The sequence below is a fragment of the Canis aureus genome, chromosome 38 (genome assembly GCF_053574225.1).
Source record: "Canis aureus isolate CA01 chromosome 38, VMU_Caureus_v.1.0, whole genome shotgun sequence".
Classification (NCBI taxonomy): domain Eukaryota; kingdom Metazoa; phylum Chordata; class Mammalia; order Carnivora; family Canidae; genus Canis; species Canis aureus.
The window spans coordinates 23,861,644-23,879,423 of record NC_135648.1 but is presented as its reverse complement, the minus strand read 5'-3'; the positions used below and the strand labels follow the sequence as shown (position 1 = coordinate 23,879,423).

Here is a 17,780-nt window from a genome sequence, read left to right as displayed (position 1 = left end):
GCCTCCCAGAGATTCTGGCAGCTACCTGGTATGTCACCTGAATTCCTTTTCTGCTTAACTCAGCTAAATTCAATTTCTAGGGGCGCCTGAGTGGCTCAGTTGGTTAAGTGTCTGCCTTCATCTCAAGTCATGATCCCAGGGTCCTGGGATCTGGTCCTGAGTAAGGCTCCGTGCTCAGCGGGGAGTCTGCTTCACCCTCTGCCTCTGCCCCTCCCCTGTCTCGTGCTCTTGCTCACTCTGCTCTCTCAAATGAATAAATAAATAAATAAATAAATAAATAAATAAATAAATAAATAAAAATGTGATCATTGAAGCCAATGAGAAATGTTTTTCATACTTTCAAGGTGCCTGTGGGCTGAGAGCCTCCACGTGTGAGGATGGGCCAGGAGACACCATCTGACATTAGGCTAGAGTCACCAAGGCTGCACTGAGCCCTTGCCCATTGGCCATAATGCTATCCCCCATCTTTCTGGGTCATCTTTACTCCTGGGCTTGGAGCTGCTTGTGCCCCTGCCACATAAATCTGGTTTTGTTTTGAGACTTGGGCTTTGTGGCTCCTTCCTTGGAATAGCTTTCCCCCCACTTTCCTGTACCAACTGGCCTTGTTGGCTCTAGTATCTGACTCAGGCCACCTTCCAGAACTGGCCGCTAAGCCTGGTATGCATCTGTTATTGTCCCAGCCTATCTTCAAAGTCTTATTTTGCCAGGGGTCATGGCTCTGTGTGACACAGTAGAGGAGACATAGGGACTATTGGAATAGAATATTTACTGCTGGTGGGCTTTACGAGGGTTCATTCAACACTAACTCCACTGGCTTGCTGGCTTTCTTTCTTTTTAAGATTTGGTTTATTTATTTTAGAGACAGCTAGAGAGCACAAGTAGGGGGAGAGGCAGAGGCAGAGGGAGAAGCAGACTCCCTGCTGAGCAAGGAGCCCGATGAGGAGCTCGATCCTAGGACCTCGAGATCATTACCTGAGCTGAAGGCAGACACTTAACCACTTAACCAACTGAGCCACCTGTACACCCCCACCTGCTTTCTGATGCTTTTGTTTATGTAGGTAGGTCTTCTTACTTGCTCTTGGGACTGTGACCCATTTCCTGTTATTATCTCTAAAACTAGGTCAAGTGTAATTCTGTTCTTTCTACTCTACGTGCTACTGGCAACCCGCACACATAGGTGAAACTGCTTGTTTAAGTTTAACATCTGCTGCTCCTGTTGGGCCCCAGCATGACTGGGCAGAGTAGGCTTGGTCCTTTTGCCCCTTTCAGCCTTTCTGGGCCACATGGGGCAGCCAAGAACAGGGTTCAGTCTCTCATGTCATCAAACCATCCAGGGGCTCTGTCCCCAGGGCATTGTCTAGTTTCCAGGAAGGATTGGTGCTCTGGAAACTCAGGCTGCCTTGGGAGTGAGCAACGTGTTTGCTGGCTTTGGATCCAACATGGTGGCCCAGGGCATCCCCCAGGCTCAGCCAGTGGTGGGGGCCGGGTCTGCCAGCTTCCATCTGTCTGAGCCAGAGGACCTTCTGGACTGTCTGAGGTCCACTCAGCATGAAGAAGCTTCGATGACACACTTTCAGTTGTGGACACTCCCCAGGACTGCTCGTGGATCTGACGGCTGAGCTAGTGAAGAAAAGAGAACTTCCAGCCCACCCACTCCCTGGGGGGAGAAGGTGCTAAGGGTTGCGCCTACAGCTTGCCTGGCCATTCAGCCAGGAAATCATTTCTTCCTCTTTTAAAACAAATAAGGAAACATTTGTCCATATACTTCATTCAGCACTTAAGTCAGACTGCGTCAAGGGTTCTCAAATTAACTATTCTTTTTTTTTTTTTAAAGATTTTATTTATGGGGCACCTGGGTGGCTCAGTGGTTGATTGTCTGCCTTTGGCTCAGGGTGTGACCCAGGGTCCTAGGATCCAGTCCCACGTTGGGCTTCCTGTGAGGAGTCTGTTTCTCCTTCTGCCTGTGTCTCTGTCTCTCTCTGTATCTCTCATGAATAAATAAATAAATAAAATCTTTAAAAAAACCCACAAGAGAGCACACAAGCAGAGGGCATGAGAGGTAGGGAGCAACAGAGACAGGGGGAGAAGCAGGCTCCCCGCTCAGCAGGGAGCTCAACGTAAGGCTCAATTCCAGAGTTCCAGGGTCATGAACTGAGTTGAAGGCAGAGGCTTAACCCACTGAGCCACCCAGGCGCCCCTCAAATTAACTGTCTTTCCAAAGGCTAAGGCAAAATACATGTTAGTTACTATTATCTTCACCAAACTCCACAGCAAGTACCAGGAGAGCTTTATATCCATTCTTTCAAATCCTGAATGCACTAACTATTGACATTTAATGGCTTGGGGTTTTGCACCCAATAAACATTTGTAGACTTTGATTAGATTGAGTTTGAGTTTGTTTGATAAACATTCGATTGAGCTATGCTCATGGAGAGAAAAGACCACACGTATTTTCTTTTCTTGCCTTTCTTCTGTGATCCATCCTTTTTGCCTATCTTTCCATGGCTTAACTAGAGGGAGTCTGGGAACTTGGATGAGAAAATACTATATCTTTTTTTTTAAAAAAGATTTTATTTATTTATTTCACAAACAGAGAACATGAGCATGAGCAGGGTGTGGGAGGTGGGGATTGGGGAGAAGCAGATAGAGAGGGAGAAGCAGACTTCCAATTGAGCAGGGGGCCCAACTCAGGGCTCAGGGCTCTATCCCAGAGCCCCGGGGATAATGACCTGAGCCAAACACAGACTCTCAACCGAGTGAGACACCCAGGTGCCCCGAAAATACTATATCTTGATTTTTTTTAAAAAGATTTCATTTATTTATTCATGAGAGACACACAGAGAGAGGCAGAGACATAGGCAGAGGGAGAGGCAGGCTCCCAGTAGGGAGCCGGATGTGGGACTCAATCCCGGATCCCAGGATCACGCCCTGAGCGGAAAGCAGATATTCAACCATTGAGCCACTCAGGCGTCCCTATATGTTCATTTTTCACACAGCTAACTGAAGTTTAACATTTCTTCCAATTACAAAGATAACAAACAACTGCGGTATTAATGGTAACTGAGGCTTTGTCACCAACTGAAATTGCAGGTATTTTTATGTCATATCACAATTATTGAAAATAGTTCAAAGTGCCATTATGCTCAACAGTACTTCCAAATGACTGTAGTTAGACTTATTGCTAGATCTTGCCATTTTTTTGCATTAATATGCAAACATTATACTATATAAAAACTTATGTATTTTCTATTTTGATAACTGTATTCAATGTAGTTGGGTTCCCTTGGAACCCTATGTATGTCTTTAAAAACATTTTGAGAAGAGGTCCATAGTTTCACTAGCCTGCCAAAGGGGTCACCAGCACACAAAGGTCAAGGCTCCTTGGTTACTACAGTGACTTTTGGTGCCTTAATTCTTTTGGTCAGTGTCCAGTGTGGCTGAGGACTTTGATCAGAGGATCAAAGCGGTTGGGAGAAAGTTGAGTGGACTGCAGCCTGCAAGGATTTCAGGAAAGCTCTGATGGTGCAAAGTGAGATGCTTCCCTCTAGTGGTTGAAATTCGGTACCGCGAGATTAAATATAATGCACGCCTTTAGGGACCTTTAGGGGATTTGGGGTGTTGGCAAGTTTCCTGGTACCTGGGTCTGAAATAAGAGAAACGGAGGCAGTGGGCAGTTTGATCCCCACTCACATATCCATCTATCGCTTGAAACCCTCTTCCTCGTTCGCTGCTCCAGCCCTCTTCGCTGTCAGCTTCCTCCCACTTAGGAAGTTGACAGAGGCTGTGAGGGCTCCTGGACTGCTCCTCCCACCTCTTCATCTAGATAATGGTGCCCTACATCCAGCTACTATCTGCCCCTGAACTGCCAGTCTAGGCCAGCCTCCTTGGTCACCCTCATGCAGACCCGTGCTTATGTCCTTCACAGCCCTTTCTCAGTTTGTAACTACATGGTACCAACCCTCTTCCCTCCCACCGCCCCGCAATTTTTTTGGTGCCATGTTTGTCTCTGAACTAGACAATAAAGCCTGCGAGGCAGGGGCTGCCTGCTTTCCTTCTCTGTAATACACACATTGCCTGCACAACGATCCTTCCTTATTGACAGATGAAGAGTACATTTCAGATGGGAAACTCATAAAGGGATTGTGAATACTAGCAGGATGGATTTAGGCACATCACAAATCAAGTCAGATGGCCCTCCTTCCCCTATGGCACTCCATCTACCACCATGGCCCCTCTGCACTCCTGGCAGACCTGCTTACCCCAGTGACATGGAGACTTCAGGCCCAGCCCAGGAGAAACAGGAGAGCAAAATTGACAGGTCACGTTGTGCCCAAGATCGCGGATCCGAGAAACCACCGAGGAGCCGACACCGATGCAAACACACGAGGGTTGATTTACAAGCTCGAGCTTGCGTCCAAGTACACCCGACACAGCGGAGCAGGGACTTGGACCCCAAGGTGGGTTTTAGCTTAGTTTTAAGGGCTGGTCTCGGGGACCTCCAGAAGGGCTGGAGCAATTCCTCGAGTTCTGTTTACATTTTGATTTGGGGCCTTCAAGGGCATTGAGCTCTGTTCTCATTCTAATATGGGGCTTTATAGGGCGTTAAGCTGTAAGCTGTTTTTTTTCCTGTAACTGAAGTAATGTAAAATCCAGCTCTTCTTCACAGGGGCCTGGGACGGCCGTACTTTTGCTAACGCTGAACGTAAAGTGGAATGGCCTTCATTTTCTCGGCCTCCTCAGTCAGAGGTTAGATCCTGGCCTCAATGCTTCCTCTTGGGGTGATCTCAGCTTCCCTGAGCCTCAGTTTTCCCATCTGTAAAACAGTAAAAATACTAGTACCTATGGCACAGAATGGTTAGGAATGCTAAGGACGTAAGGTAAGTGAAGTACCGAGCACCTAATAAGAACTGGCCAAATGGTGACCCAAAGGAAAGCCAACCAAGCCTGACAGATCGCCCACTCTTGCTATTCTCTTGAGAAGCATCAGATTTAGAAACCAGAGGATCCTTGCAAACAGGGCCAAGCCTGGCTTTGGATTCTCCCGCTGCTCTACCTTGGCTGGGCTGTTCCCAGGGGCTGCTCAGAAGCCAAAGAGAGAGGCAGAGGATTCTCTTTGGTAGCTTGGCTACGAGAAGCCTTTGGCTCTGTGTGTTTCTCCGCCTGCTGCATGAGGCATCTCTGTGCTGGGTCACCAAGGCAGGTGTGCCACTGTCCCTCAAGAGTGGTTGAAGTTGTGATTTCCTTTGCATCTTTTTACCCTCCGGCACTCCCTACCCCTTCCTGCCTATCTCTTGCTCCAGAGAAGAATAATCAAGTTAGTTAAGATGGAGTTGTAACATTTGAAATAGTCTCAGCAAAGAACTTCACAGAATGTATGAGTGAATGTATTCAGCAAGTAATATATTCAGCTCGATAAACATCAGTTGCATGGATTTCCCTATTTTTTTTAATTTTATTTATTTATTCATGAGAGACACAGAAAGAAGCAGAGCCACAGGCAGAGGGAAAAGCAGGGTCCCGGCAGGCAGCCCAATGTGGGTGGGACTCGATCCCAGGACCCTGGCGTCATGCCCTGAACTGAGGCAGACACTCAACCTCTGAGCCACCCAGGCGTCCCACAGTGATTTCCCTATTAGAAAACAATGGATTGTCCCCAAAGCGCCTGTCTGGTCCGCCCTCCTAACTCATGTGACATCTGCTAAGCAAAAGGCACCTCCGGGCTTTCCGGAGAGATTGAATGAAGGAGCGCTCTGCTGAAGGCTGCGCTTTTCCTGGTCCTGGCCCAGTGGCGCTGCACCGCCTTCTACTACCCTCAGTTCTGCACAGTGGCCAGTAGAGGGCAGAAGCAGGTAAGGCAACAATACTCAGGACCCGCCAGCCCCAGAATTCCTGGCTTGAGGAGCCAAGATTGGTGGAGGAAGAAAAATGCTAACTATGACTGGAAAAAAAACCCAGTTGTTTTTTTCTCTCCTGGGGATCAAATGGAAGGAAGTGTGTAACTAGCGGGATTGAAGTTAGACTTATGGAAGAACTTCCAGAACACCAAGTTTGCTAACCAGAAATTTCATACAGGTGACTTTTTTTTTAACCTCCCCCGCCCCAGCTACATCTGCCCCAAGCAGAATAGACGAGAAAGGTGGTTCGTCCAGTCCAAGGCCAATGTGACCCATTAGGTGCCCTTAAAGTAACCCTTCTGTGTGTGCCTTAAATGACTCCATTCTTGCAGATGCAATCATAAAATAACTTTATTGGTCAGGTTAGCCACCACTCATGCTGTTCCTGTAATAGGGATCCTTTATAGAGGCATGATGGTGTTCACATGCAGATGCTTTCTGAAGAGCCTGGAGCAGAGGCAGCCTTGCCCCTCACATCAGCGCTCCTTTGTTGAAATGAGCTGGTTTGGCTTTTGTGGATTTTTGAGTCTGGAGCCAAGAACATAGTCTAGGGATCCTCCCCTTCACTTAAATATCAGTGATGGAATGGCATCTGGGCAGGGGCCAGGCTAGGGCTAGCTCTCCTCAGGCAGTCCCCGTCCCTGACCTCCCAGATGGCTCCATTCCAATGGTGCCCAAAGGAGCAGGACGCTTAGGCCCCAGGCAACATTACCTTTCAGACATGGGAAGAATGAATTGCTCTCCAGCAAAGCTATAAAGCAAAAGGCATCTTCAGTAATGAGGGTGCAGCTCAGAGATGTGAAAGCAGAGGGTTTCATCCTCAGCACAGGCCAGATTTGGCTGCCTGGCCCAGGCTTCACAGACCCAACAAGCATCTCCAGCCAGAGCTTTCACTATGAACTATGGCCTCAGCACAAATCAATTAATAACAGCCGAACCACAGCATCCTCCTTTGGGCTAGCCAGACATGCCCAGGGCTGCTTGGAGACCATTTCTCCCATCAGGATGTAGACCTTTCTGCTTGGACAAGAGAAGAGGACCAACTACCTTTCTCGTGCTTTGAGAACCACGTGCCTTGGAGGATAAAGTAAAGAGCTGCTGGGGGCACACGGAGGGTGTTTGGGGCAAGGGTGGAACTCTGGGGGCTACTTCCTCAGTTCAGCTGATTCGGGATGTTTGTCACTATTATGGATGCTGATGTAAGCAAGATATGGCCTTTCCTGTTTAGAAGTCTGATCCACCTTCAAAGAACTGCCCAGTTAAAATACAGCCCTATCCACTTATCAAAGCCTAAAGTTGCTTGTGTCTTCTCTCATCAGTCCCTGAATATTGCCATCACGCTGGTGACTTCCAACCTGGTAGCTTTCAAGGAGTGAGGTTAGGGAGGTGTAGAGATGACTCTTGGGTTCCTTCTACCCCCGGACACTAGTGTGAGTTCTCTGCACAGGCCATGGGACACAGGCCCACATGCCTTGGGCTCTCATGCTTCTGCCTAAGGCACAGAAGAGGAGTCTGTGGAGCGAGGCTGAGCAGATGAGGAGGGTAAGGAGGAGGCAGTTGGGTAAGAGGTATATATTCCGAGGAGCACTGAGAGGGAGCCCAGAGTAACTGCACCACCAGCCCAGCACGCAGGAGAGCTGTCTAGCGCTGCTCACAGAGAGAGCCAGGGATTGTGGGGAAAGCACGTTATGTGCTGTTGCCCAAGGGCCTTGTCAAGTTCATGACACCGGATCATTGGGAAGAACCTAGGGGCAGTGAGATTTCTGGGGTTGGGATTTCCAGGGATTATATCCTCTGCCACCACGTCTGTCCTGAAAAGAGAGCCACAGCCATGTCTCTCAGTAAAAGGCTGCCTGTCCCCTGATCCCACCTGACCCTGACTACAGGGAAGAAGACTACAGAGGGAGCCCGTGGACTTCTGTCACATGATCTGTCCCAGACCTTCCAGCAAAAGCCAAACCAAACCATCAAGCCAAATGCAGTGGGGCGTGGGGGCCCTGGGCCCCGTGCCCTATGCAAGGGCCGCTCAGATCTCGATGAGGCTGGCAAGGCGCAGGCAGAGGGGCGCGTCCACCGGCATCGCGCTGCGCTTAATCTCGTTGCCGTCCAGGCGAAGCACCTGCAGCTTGGAGAAGTTCATGACGTCCACCACGGTGCAGAAGCTGCTGATGGAGAACTCTGTGGGGACAAGGGGGAAGGGGTGCAGAAGCCCGGATCAGAGACCCGGATCCACAGGGAGGCAGGTCAGCCTCTGTGAAGCGGCTTCAACCCTTCTGGGGGGAGCAGCGGGACTTGGCTGGGTGGGGCCATAAGCCCACCGGCACCGCGAGGGGGTAACACCAGGGCCAGAGCGGGATCGCTGCCTGCGTCTGCAGCCCTGGCCCCCCGAAACACCACGCCTTTATCTGCACGGTGCTCTGCAGACCCTGGGATGTCCTTGAGTGTCCTTCCAGCCAGGATCCGATCTATCGTTTCCCTTCTGTGGGCAGCAGTGGGAGCAGAAGGTAGTCAGAGACCAACGTTGCAGCTTCGAAGGACTTGATGGCCTTTGGAGAAGGAGGGCTTGTTCTCTGAGAAGGAAGACTGGGGACGTGGAGGGACTTAGATCTGGAATATCTCCTGACACTCTGGCAGATACAGAGGGTGGCAGGAAATGAAAGAGAGAAAGCCTGGGCAGGGAGACAAGTACCTCTGCGTGCAGGAGCTTTGAGGGGGTGCATGTCTCCATTCTAAGTACTGCCGAAGGAATGAGCAAGGCCCGCAGATCCGAGAAGCTGGAAAAGAGCTGCTGTGGACCTCAACAGTCAAACAGATAGTTCCCTTGCCTCCTACATTTAATGTGAGATGGCTTACCTGACTCCTCCCTTTTTTTAAATCTCAAAAGATTTTTTGAAGCTGTTCTCCCCCTCTCCCCAAAACACATGATCTTAATGAACAAAATAGTTCTTTTGGGGTTTAACATAAATCCTTCTCTTTTCCCTCTGGTTCTCCTCTTGGACATATCAACCACTTCTGTCTCGGGTCTACTGGGTCAGGAACTTGAAGGGAACAAACCAAGAATTCAGCTAAAACTCCAGCAGGGATGACGCAAGTCACCACGAAGGGGTGCCTGACGGCCGCCGGGGGGGGGGGGGGGGGGGGGGGGGGGGGGGGGGGGGGGTCCAGGTGAAGTCACCTGTTGGGTCTTGGTGGGATATACTTTGAGGGCTGTCACTACATTGCAGACCCAGAGCTTGCATTTGCTTCCACCGGAGGCATTCCTCAGCCTACCTGGGTGGTCGGGAGGACTAAGAAGAGCAGGAGGAGCGGGAGGAGCGGGAGGAGGAAGGTTTTCTGACTCTTTTCCTGGGAGCACTGTGGCTGGCCTCAATGAGGTTGTGGTTGCAGGTGTGAAAGGGAAGGTTGCGAGGAAGACAGTGTGGGAGCTTAAATAGGCTGGCCAGGAAAGTGCTTTGCCATAGCACTAACACTTGTTTTCAGTCTCTCCCAAGAACTGACCAAGAGGAAATGCGGCAAGGCTGCAACCCATTAACTTGTACTGCAACAAAGACACAAAGTCCAGCCCTGAAGAATAATAAGACACAGGGCTGGGGAGAGGGGAGAGGCTGGGAAATGCCCTTCTGTGGACAGCATTCAGTTGCAGGGTGGGAAGGGTAGGAAGGGAGACACGTGGGGACAGGGGTGCAGTGTGGTGGGGGTGGTGGGGATCTTGTGGACACTTTTGGACATCTCTTTTCTGGTCCCAGGAAGTAGATTAAGTGGACTCTGAATGGTCAGATTGGGTGCAGAGTTTAGGCTGGGGGTGCACCTGGGGTGGCCACAGAGAAGGATAGAGTGGAATGGGCTGGGGAGAAGTCAGGTAGTTCGGCTTAGAGATCATTTCCAAATCTACTGGGGACTGTACCAGATTGATTCTCCACCCCAGACTCGGGCTCTGAGAGCATCTGCTAAAATCCTGGATCCCTGCACACTTATATAAATACAGGGAATACCTAAGGACTGCCAGACACACCAAGTACGTGGAGTCTATCCACACAGCAGATGCACGGTGCCCCAAGTTTGTCTCCCCCAAGCTCAAGGAAAGGACAGGGCTTCTGCTTGGAGACTCTGGAGGACATTTTACAGGCCAGATTAAATACTGACATAAGTCTTTCCAAATTCCTCCTGGGGTACCCACCCTGCTCCCTTGAATGAATAACATTCTGAGCTGTCTTCCCTTGCTGTTGCCAGGCTGGAAAATCTGAGGGAGATCCTAATGGAAGAGGGAAGGGGGAGGGAGGGCTTTATTCCCCAGCACACCCTTTAGTTTCTGTCCTCCATGTAGCTCCTCCCCCAGATTTACTTGGGTCCCACCCACCCCCACCCCCAGCCCAGCAACTGACTGTGGGAGGATGCCCTGGGAGAGGGGGGTCAAACTCAGGGCACTGTCCTTCCTGCTGATGGTCCGAATCAGAGAGGTATTCCTCATGTTCTCAGCCAGAAACACCTGGTGCCAGGTCCTCACATGTTGAAGGCTTGTGTTCAGGGTTCTACCTACGCAGGTGGGTACCTGGAGAGATGACTGCTCCCTTTCAGGGTCTCCATCTCCGCAATGCAAAGAGTAAAACAAAACGAAAGTATGCCTGTCAACTTCCAAGTGGCAATGAGAGGAAGAAGCTGGTAACTGTTATCGTCTACTGCTTTTCAGTTATGTGCCCAGCCCTAGGCCAAGCACCTCACATGTCTTAGTTTGCTAATTTAAGAAAAATTAAATGCAAGAATTGGTATTATTTTCCCTCAGAAGAAGACTGGCAGAGAGACTAAATGATGACTAGATCAGGGGATTTGGCTTAAATGATGCAAGAAGGGATTTGAGGGAGACGCTGAACATTTTTAAGTTGTTTGACTTAATGGAGAGCTTTCTCATCAGACCTTGGTCCACTTAGCTGAAGTGGTTTGATCTTCCACAGAGCTTTGGGAATGGGTGGACCAGCTTGTATCTGAATGGCAGATGTGCTCTGCAGAAGGCAGAGGGTGACAGGGTGCCGTGATGGAGCCCTTCCCACCCCAACTTTCCCAGACTACATATAATCAGGCAATAACTAATGGGTTCTCTCCCTTGGCAGCTGCTCTTTGCTGTCACATTTTCGGGGTCAAACATGACACATAATATGACATTTCTGATGTGGCAGTCCTTCTGGATTCAGAGTGGGGTGGCAAGTGACTTCTGGGTGGGATGATGGACAGCCACGAGTAAATGTCAAACCTTTTGTAGCATGCGACATCTCAGAGACGTCTCAGAGAGCTGGCCTACTCAGGAAAAGAAGAATCCTCCCTCCCCCAAAGAGAGACACTTTACAAATTAAACAGTCGTGTGCCCATGATGGGGTCTTGGGCTTCAAAGCAGAGGACCAGATAGCTCCTCACCTCGCCTGCCCTGCTGTCGACCTCTGGGCCTGGGTGCCTCTTTGACTCACAGGGCTATCCAGCCCATTAGCATGTTGCCAAATGACTAATCTGTTCCCTGAGCATGGGGAGCGAAAGGACAGAGAGAGAGGGGATGAAAGCTCAGTCCCTATCTGGGCTTTGATGGCTGGTTTGCTCACAGCAGGCTCTGCTTCAAAGCCCTTTGCCCATGGTGGGTAGTGAGTCCTTTCCCAAGGAAGGGGGTACTTTGCTGACTGGAGGAAGCCTCAGGACCTACGAGCTGGGATTCCAACATCAGAGGCCCTGGGATAATGTAAGCACTTTCTGAACCTGAGATCCTGACACGGATCCTGAAGAGCAACTAGATAATTCTATCTGAAATGAATATTTTGGTCATAAGAGGCAGAGAGGTAGCCCTTTGGATTCCTGTAGGCATTTACTGGGAAGTGCTTGGAAAACAAGAGGCCTGTGTCCTTGAGCATTCTACCCCCACTCCCACCCTGGAGCTTGTGGTGATAGGGCCCCTGTGACCCTAGGGGAACCTCTGCTTCCCCCACCAGGGGTTCCTTGTACTCCAGGGAGAACTGACCAGAACAAGTACCTCATTCAGCTCACAGAGGTCGCATGTTCTTATCCAACAGTTGTTATGTTCAAAAAATAAACAGCCAAAACCAAGATGGGCTGTGGAGGCAGGCGTAAAGCACATGTGGAAGCAGAGAGCTCATCCTCGTCTCGATCAATAGTACAAATGCTATGGTTTCTTCACAGCCCACCTTCCTCCCAAGATGGACCCTAGAAGTCCTAAATCCCCCTCTCCATGAACTGCTCTCATCCAAACCTCTGCACACTTCCCTCTTGCTGCTCCTCAACATATGAGCAACTCAGACACACAGGGACAGGGGCTGTCCCCTACAGGTGACCTATTCAGTGACTGGTTCCTGTGTGACACTTCCACTCCCTAGAATGGCTTTGTCCCTTTCCCTTTCCTTTGGCCCGCACTCACTTATCTCTCAAGGCTTACCTCTTCTGGAATGACTTCTTCCAGGCCACCCCACCCCCTACTGAATTTTCCCAGCACTGCTGTTTGGTCTAGGGACATGCCACTTAGTACCTCTTGTACAGGGGGAGAGCTTGGGTTGCAGATTGCTTCATCAGTGCTCTTTGGTTCCCTATGTCTATGGCTTTTGTATTGCTGCTAGCACTCAGAATAGGGTTTTTTTTTTTTTTTTCTTCAAAGCTACTCCCCACTCCCCTTTGTCAGTGTCTCACCATTGATCCTATTGCCTTGGAGGTAGAGATTCTCCAGGTTGGTGTTGACTGGGGGGATCTTCTGCAGCTGGTTATAGGAGAGGTCAAGCTCCAGGAGACTGCTGGAGTTGAAGGTGTTAGAGGCCAGGCCATTATTGGTGAGACTGTTGTGGGACAGCCGCACATACAGCAGCTTGGGCGACCCCCGGAAGTAGCTGTCAGGGACCGAGTAGACATTGTTGTGCTCCAAGTACAGCTGCTCCAGGGCCGAGGGCAGTCCATCAGGCACCTTCCGCAGGTGGTTGTAACTCAGATCCAGCAAGATCAGGGACCGGAGGCCCCTCATTGCACTGCCCACCTCCTGGATCTCATTGTGTTGGAGGTACAATGCTGTGAGGTTCTCCAGACCCTCTAGAGCATTGTTGGGGACCCTCGAGATCTGGTTGTGGTCGAGATGGAGCTCCTTCAGCGATCGCGGCAGCGGGCCAGGCATCCGGGTCAGGTTGTTGTGGTCTAGGTACAGCCTCTCCAGGTGCCTCAGCTTGGAGAAGATCTTCCTGCCCACCTTATCACTGGTGATCTGGTTGCCATGGAGAGCAATCCAGAGCAGCCCCGTGGCATTGTCGAAGACACCTTCCTGGATAGATGAGATCTGGTTGTTCTGGAAGTAGACGTACTTCATGCGGGAAGGGACGAAGGGCAGATACTTGAGGTTGCGGTTGTCACAGTACATGGCTGTGGGGAAGTTGGGTGGACAGTCGCATTCCTGGGGGCAATCTCGGGGCTCTGGCGGGGGTGGAGAGCCATAGGCATAGGCAGGGCCTTCCTCCACCCCGTAGGGGTAAGGCTCATAGGGCTCATAGGGGTAAGGGTCATAGGGATCATAATAGGAGGACTGCTGGCTGCGGAGGTAGTGGAACCACCAAAGGGGGTCTTCATCATACTGGGCCCAGGACAGGGTGCAGAGCCCGGCCAGCAGCAGGAGGGAGGCCCACTGCATTTTGTCTCTCTGCAAGAAGGGAGAGAGAACAGAGCAAGCAGGCATGAGTGAGACAGTAGGGAGGCAGGGAGGCAGGGAAACGGGGAGGCCAGCCTTGGGCTGTGAGCAATCAGCTCTAACATCTGCAGTAAGCCCCTGGGGGGCGGGGCCACCCTGCTCTCACTTCCTGCACGCCTTCCCCCAGCACCGGCTCAGCTCACTTGATCCGGCTGGACTGTGGCTACCTGGGGGAGGCAGGTGCATTCTACCTTGCTCATAGAGTCACAGAAACAGAGCCTTCCAGACTAGAAGGAATTTGAATGGGGAGCACTGCATTTCTTTCAAGAGGCAGGTCCTTAGGAGCCTCTAGCAACCTGAAGGTTCTGTGGGGGGACCTGGTGAGCCCACCACAATCATGCCCGTGGCGGTGGTGGGTGCTCTTCAGGCCTGAATTCACATTCAGTTTGAACTCCCCAGGGATATAATATTTTCCAAGAGTCCAAGGAAAAAGCTCTCTGGTTCTCTCCATGTTTGTGGGAAACCTCCAGAAGCATTTTGAGACCTCAAAGGGGGAGGATCTGAACTACACCTAGAAGATCTTTTGGTCTCTTGGGCAAGCTGGGGGTTTCTGGTTTCTGGTCTCTGGTGAGGGGTGTGGGCTGTCTGCAGTCCCCACAAGGCTTGGGTGACCTTTCAAAGTGCCAGTGTCCATAGCAGTCTGCTGGGTGAGAAAACTCTCCGATTGGCAGTTTGTGACTATGCATGCAACCTGGCTGGCACAGGGTCTTCATGCCATAGCTACAGTCCTCTCCAGATTGGGGACACTGGCACCAGGTATGACACTGGTCTTCTAGGATGGGTTCTGAGTGTGTGGAATCTGAGTCCATGCACTCGGGATCTCTTGTATAATATCTACTAAAGTGTGTTACCTCCCCTCATGCTCCACCATAGACATTATGCTAGAGCCATGTGGAGCCCAGAGAAATGAATGAAGAATGCTGAAAAATGGAATAGGGATTGAAGAAAGTTGTGTATATCTAAGAGAATGTGGCTTTGGAATGGGCTTCTGGCATCTCTCATTCTGAGCTATTTATGATGACATCTGGATTACCAGCCCCCATGACTACCCCCTTCTCCTCACCAGTGCCAGGCAACCTGTTGCTTTGAGCTTGTATGCTAGTGAGATGAGAACAGGGCAGGCTTGGAGAGAAATGTGGGTTTGATGCATTCTGGGAGGGAAACTGAAGATATGGAAGATGAGGGACCCTACTGGTCACCCTACTCTGAATTCCTATAGCCAATGCACTGGATAGCCCTTGTAAGCAATGGGAACCTTCCAGAGGTAAGAGATTCACCCTTGGGCAGAGGAACCTTAGAACCTTTCTTGGTCCTGGAAGGGTCACATATATCCCTCACACTGCTATTAGGCCTCCTCAAGTTGGCAACTGGAGACAGAAGAAAGAAATCTAAAAGTCGGCATCAAATCCAATGAACTGATGGGAAAGACCCTGACTGTGTCACTCAATCTAGTCACCTTCTGCAACCGTTCCTCCCAGGCCCCAGACCTCTCTATTTCCTAAAAGTGATGCCCATAGGCCTCCTTCATTCCATTAGCCTCTGGGCTGCAGAGGAGAGCCACCTGGCTCATCCTCAAGCAGCCTCAGGCCTCGGACAAAGAGCCCACAGTGTTTCTGAGAAGCCAACCCAACTGCCCACTGCCTGGACACCCTGGCTGGGCCCTGGCTCTGGCCAGGAGTAAAGATAGATGGAGCAGCCCACTGCCAACAGCGCATTTTTCCATGCACAGCCTTAGGCTGCTGCAGGGCCAAGGTAGCTGTCTGGAGGCTGGCACAGTGAGCCTCTGTCTCCATTTTTCCTTCCAGACTGAGCATCTTGGCAGACGAGATCCACCTTCCTCTTCAAGATCTAGCTATCCAGGGGCTGTGCATCCTACCCACTTTGGCCTCTCCTTAGGAGCCATGGCTGCTAAGAGAGCTGGGTGGGGAGCTTCTGCCTCTCTTCCCCTCTGTCTCTTAGCAGTGTTGCTCCAGGGTTGTACACTTTTAAATCCCCCTGCCCACCCTAATAGTAGAGACCTTCATGGTACTCCATGAGTCTTAGGGAGCTGACTCAGGATTTAATGCTGTTCTCTCATTCCCCCACTCTGGAGAATGATCTTTGCCTCTTACCACATCAGACCAGAAGTCCTCCTCTCAGCTGGGCTGGACCCTCCTTCATGGCTCCCTGAATGTGGTTGATTCTCAACATTTCTCTTTATTCTCTCCCTTTCATCCCAGCACACACTCTCTCTCTCTATCTCTCTCTCTCTCTCTCTCTCACTGCCCCCCCATCCTTCCCCTATAACAGCACTCAGATACCATAGTCTGCCTACTGGACACACTGCAGGGCTGGGGTGGTGGGATTATGAGTATTAGCAGAACCGAGCTGGCTGGCTAGATACCTGGTCCTTCCTTTTCTCATGCCTGAGAAGTGGAGGTTCCCCCTTCCCACAACAACCAGAAAGGAACTGTAGGACAGGGCTAACACATTCCCTCCTCCCCCATGCCTGTCTGCAGTATCCTGGCGTCATGGCCCAGATGGGAGCATGAGGAATGACTCCCCCCTGCCAGCCCCTCTCCCCATGCTCGAGCTCTTTCTTTTTCTCCCGTTATGGAACTACAAGGGACAAAAACTTAAGTAAAATGACTAAACTTACCTCCAGTTGAACCTTTCAGAGAGTGACCACGTCCCTCTGTCTGGCCTCCTTGGGTTGGAGAACGTGTGAGAGAGAGAGAGAGAGACAGAGACAGAGTGTCTACTGAGAGTGTGCGGGTCTGTGCCAGGCCAGGGTCCCGCCCCCAAATTCCGGATCAAATATTGTGAAGAGAGGGACCGAGGAGGCTTTTTCGGCTCTGCTGCAGGGGCGGAGCTCACACTCCACCAGGCAAAATCCTTCAGTCCTGACTTAGAAAAACCACCTTCTTTCCACTCACTGATCTTCCCTAAAGCATTGGCAGCTCTGAGTGTCTTTCTGCTGAATGGGTTAGTGGCATCCTAGAAGGTATTTGCACAGCTTCTTACCAAGTGCCTGGATTTCTCATTTAACCCACAAAGGCAGATGCAGGGCTGGGGAGGCCCAGGATTTGGGAAGAGCCATCTTAGTTCTTTCAGCAACCCCCTGTGTCCTCCCCAGAGACCCAGGACTACTCTGGCCTTTTTGGCTCCCCCTCCATGCCAGTGGTTACTGCATGAGAGGGCATGACACAGGACAGCTGGCTCTGGCTCTGGTTGCATCCCTTATCAGTGTAGACTCATCTGGGCAGGGTTTCTTTCCTCCACTGGAATTAATGGAAAGGAAGGGGAGCTCACATTTGTGATCACCTATTATGCACTACCACCACACACTTTCATATAATCCCCTGGCAACCATTCTATTGTCTCTATGAATTTGACTCCTCTAGAAACCTCGCATAAGTGGAGTTGTACAGCGTTTGTCTTTTTGTGGCTGGTACTTAGCATAATGTTCTTCAAATCCATCTGTTGTAGCGTGCAGCAGAATTCCCTTCCTACAACATTCTATTGTATGTGTAGACCACATTTTGTTTATCTGTTCATCCGCTGATGGACATTTGGGTTGTTTTCACCTCTTGGCTGTCGTAAATAACACCGCTATGAACATGAGTGTACAAATATCGTTTTGAGACCCTGCTTTTAATTGTTTTGCATATATGCTCAAAAGTGGAATTGCTGGATCATATAGTAATTCTATGTTTAATTTTTTAAACCACCATACTATTTTCCATAGTAGGTGAGAATGCCATCAGGGCACAAAGGTTCAAGTTTGAAACACTCCTTATTTAAAAAAAAAACAAAACAACTGAGAAAGGCTCAGATTTGAATCTGAAGAATTTAGAGGTGTGAAGGCAGATGCAACTTTTGGTTGCTTCAAAAGTTCTGAACTGTGTAGGCCATCAGAAAGGTCCTTGTTAGAAACCCATTCTTCTCAGGACTTCTGAAGAGTCTTTTAAAAGATTAAACATAATGAATGGGTATTTGCTGACCACTTGCTATAAACTAAGTGGTTCAACTTATGTTATCTCATTTAATGGCCACAGTAGGTACTTTGCATTAAAAATAGAGGCACTAAGATATGGTGTGACTAGCCAGAAAGTGGTAAAGCAAGGATTTGGTTTTTTGGTTTTGGTTTTTAGGGTTTGTTGTTGTTGTTAAGATTTTATTTATTTATTCATGAG

General features: G+C 50.1%; 1 protein-coding gene across 1 annotated transcript; it reads right to left on the bottom strand.

The window, feature by feature from the left end:
* Positions 1-6,227: 6,227 nt before the first annotated feature.
* FMOD (fibromodulin) lies at positions 6,228-16,431 on the bottom strand. Its single transcript, XM_077887264.1, has 3 exons — positions 16,244-16,431; positions 12,570-13,557; positions 6,228-8,072 (listed from the first exon to the last, which is right to left on the bottom strand). Exons 2-3 carry the CDS (start codon positions 13,546-13,548, stop codon positions 7,921-7,923), a joined length of 1,131 nt encoding a protein of 376 aa, XP_077743390.1. The 5' UTR covers positions 13,549-13,557; positions 16,244-16,431; the 3' UTR covers positions 6,228-7,920.
* Between the last annotated feature and the right edge of the window lie 1,349 nt (positions 16,432-17,780).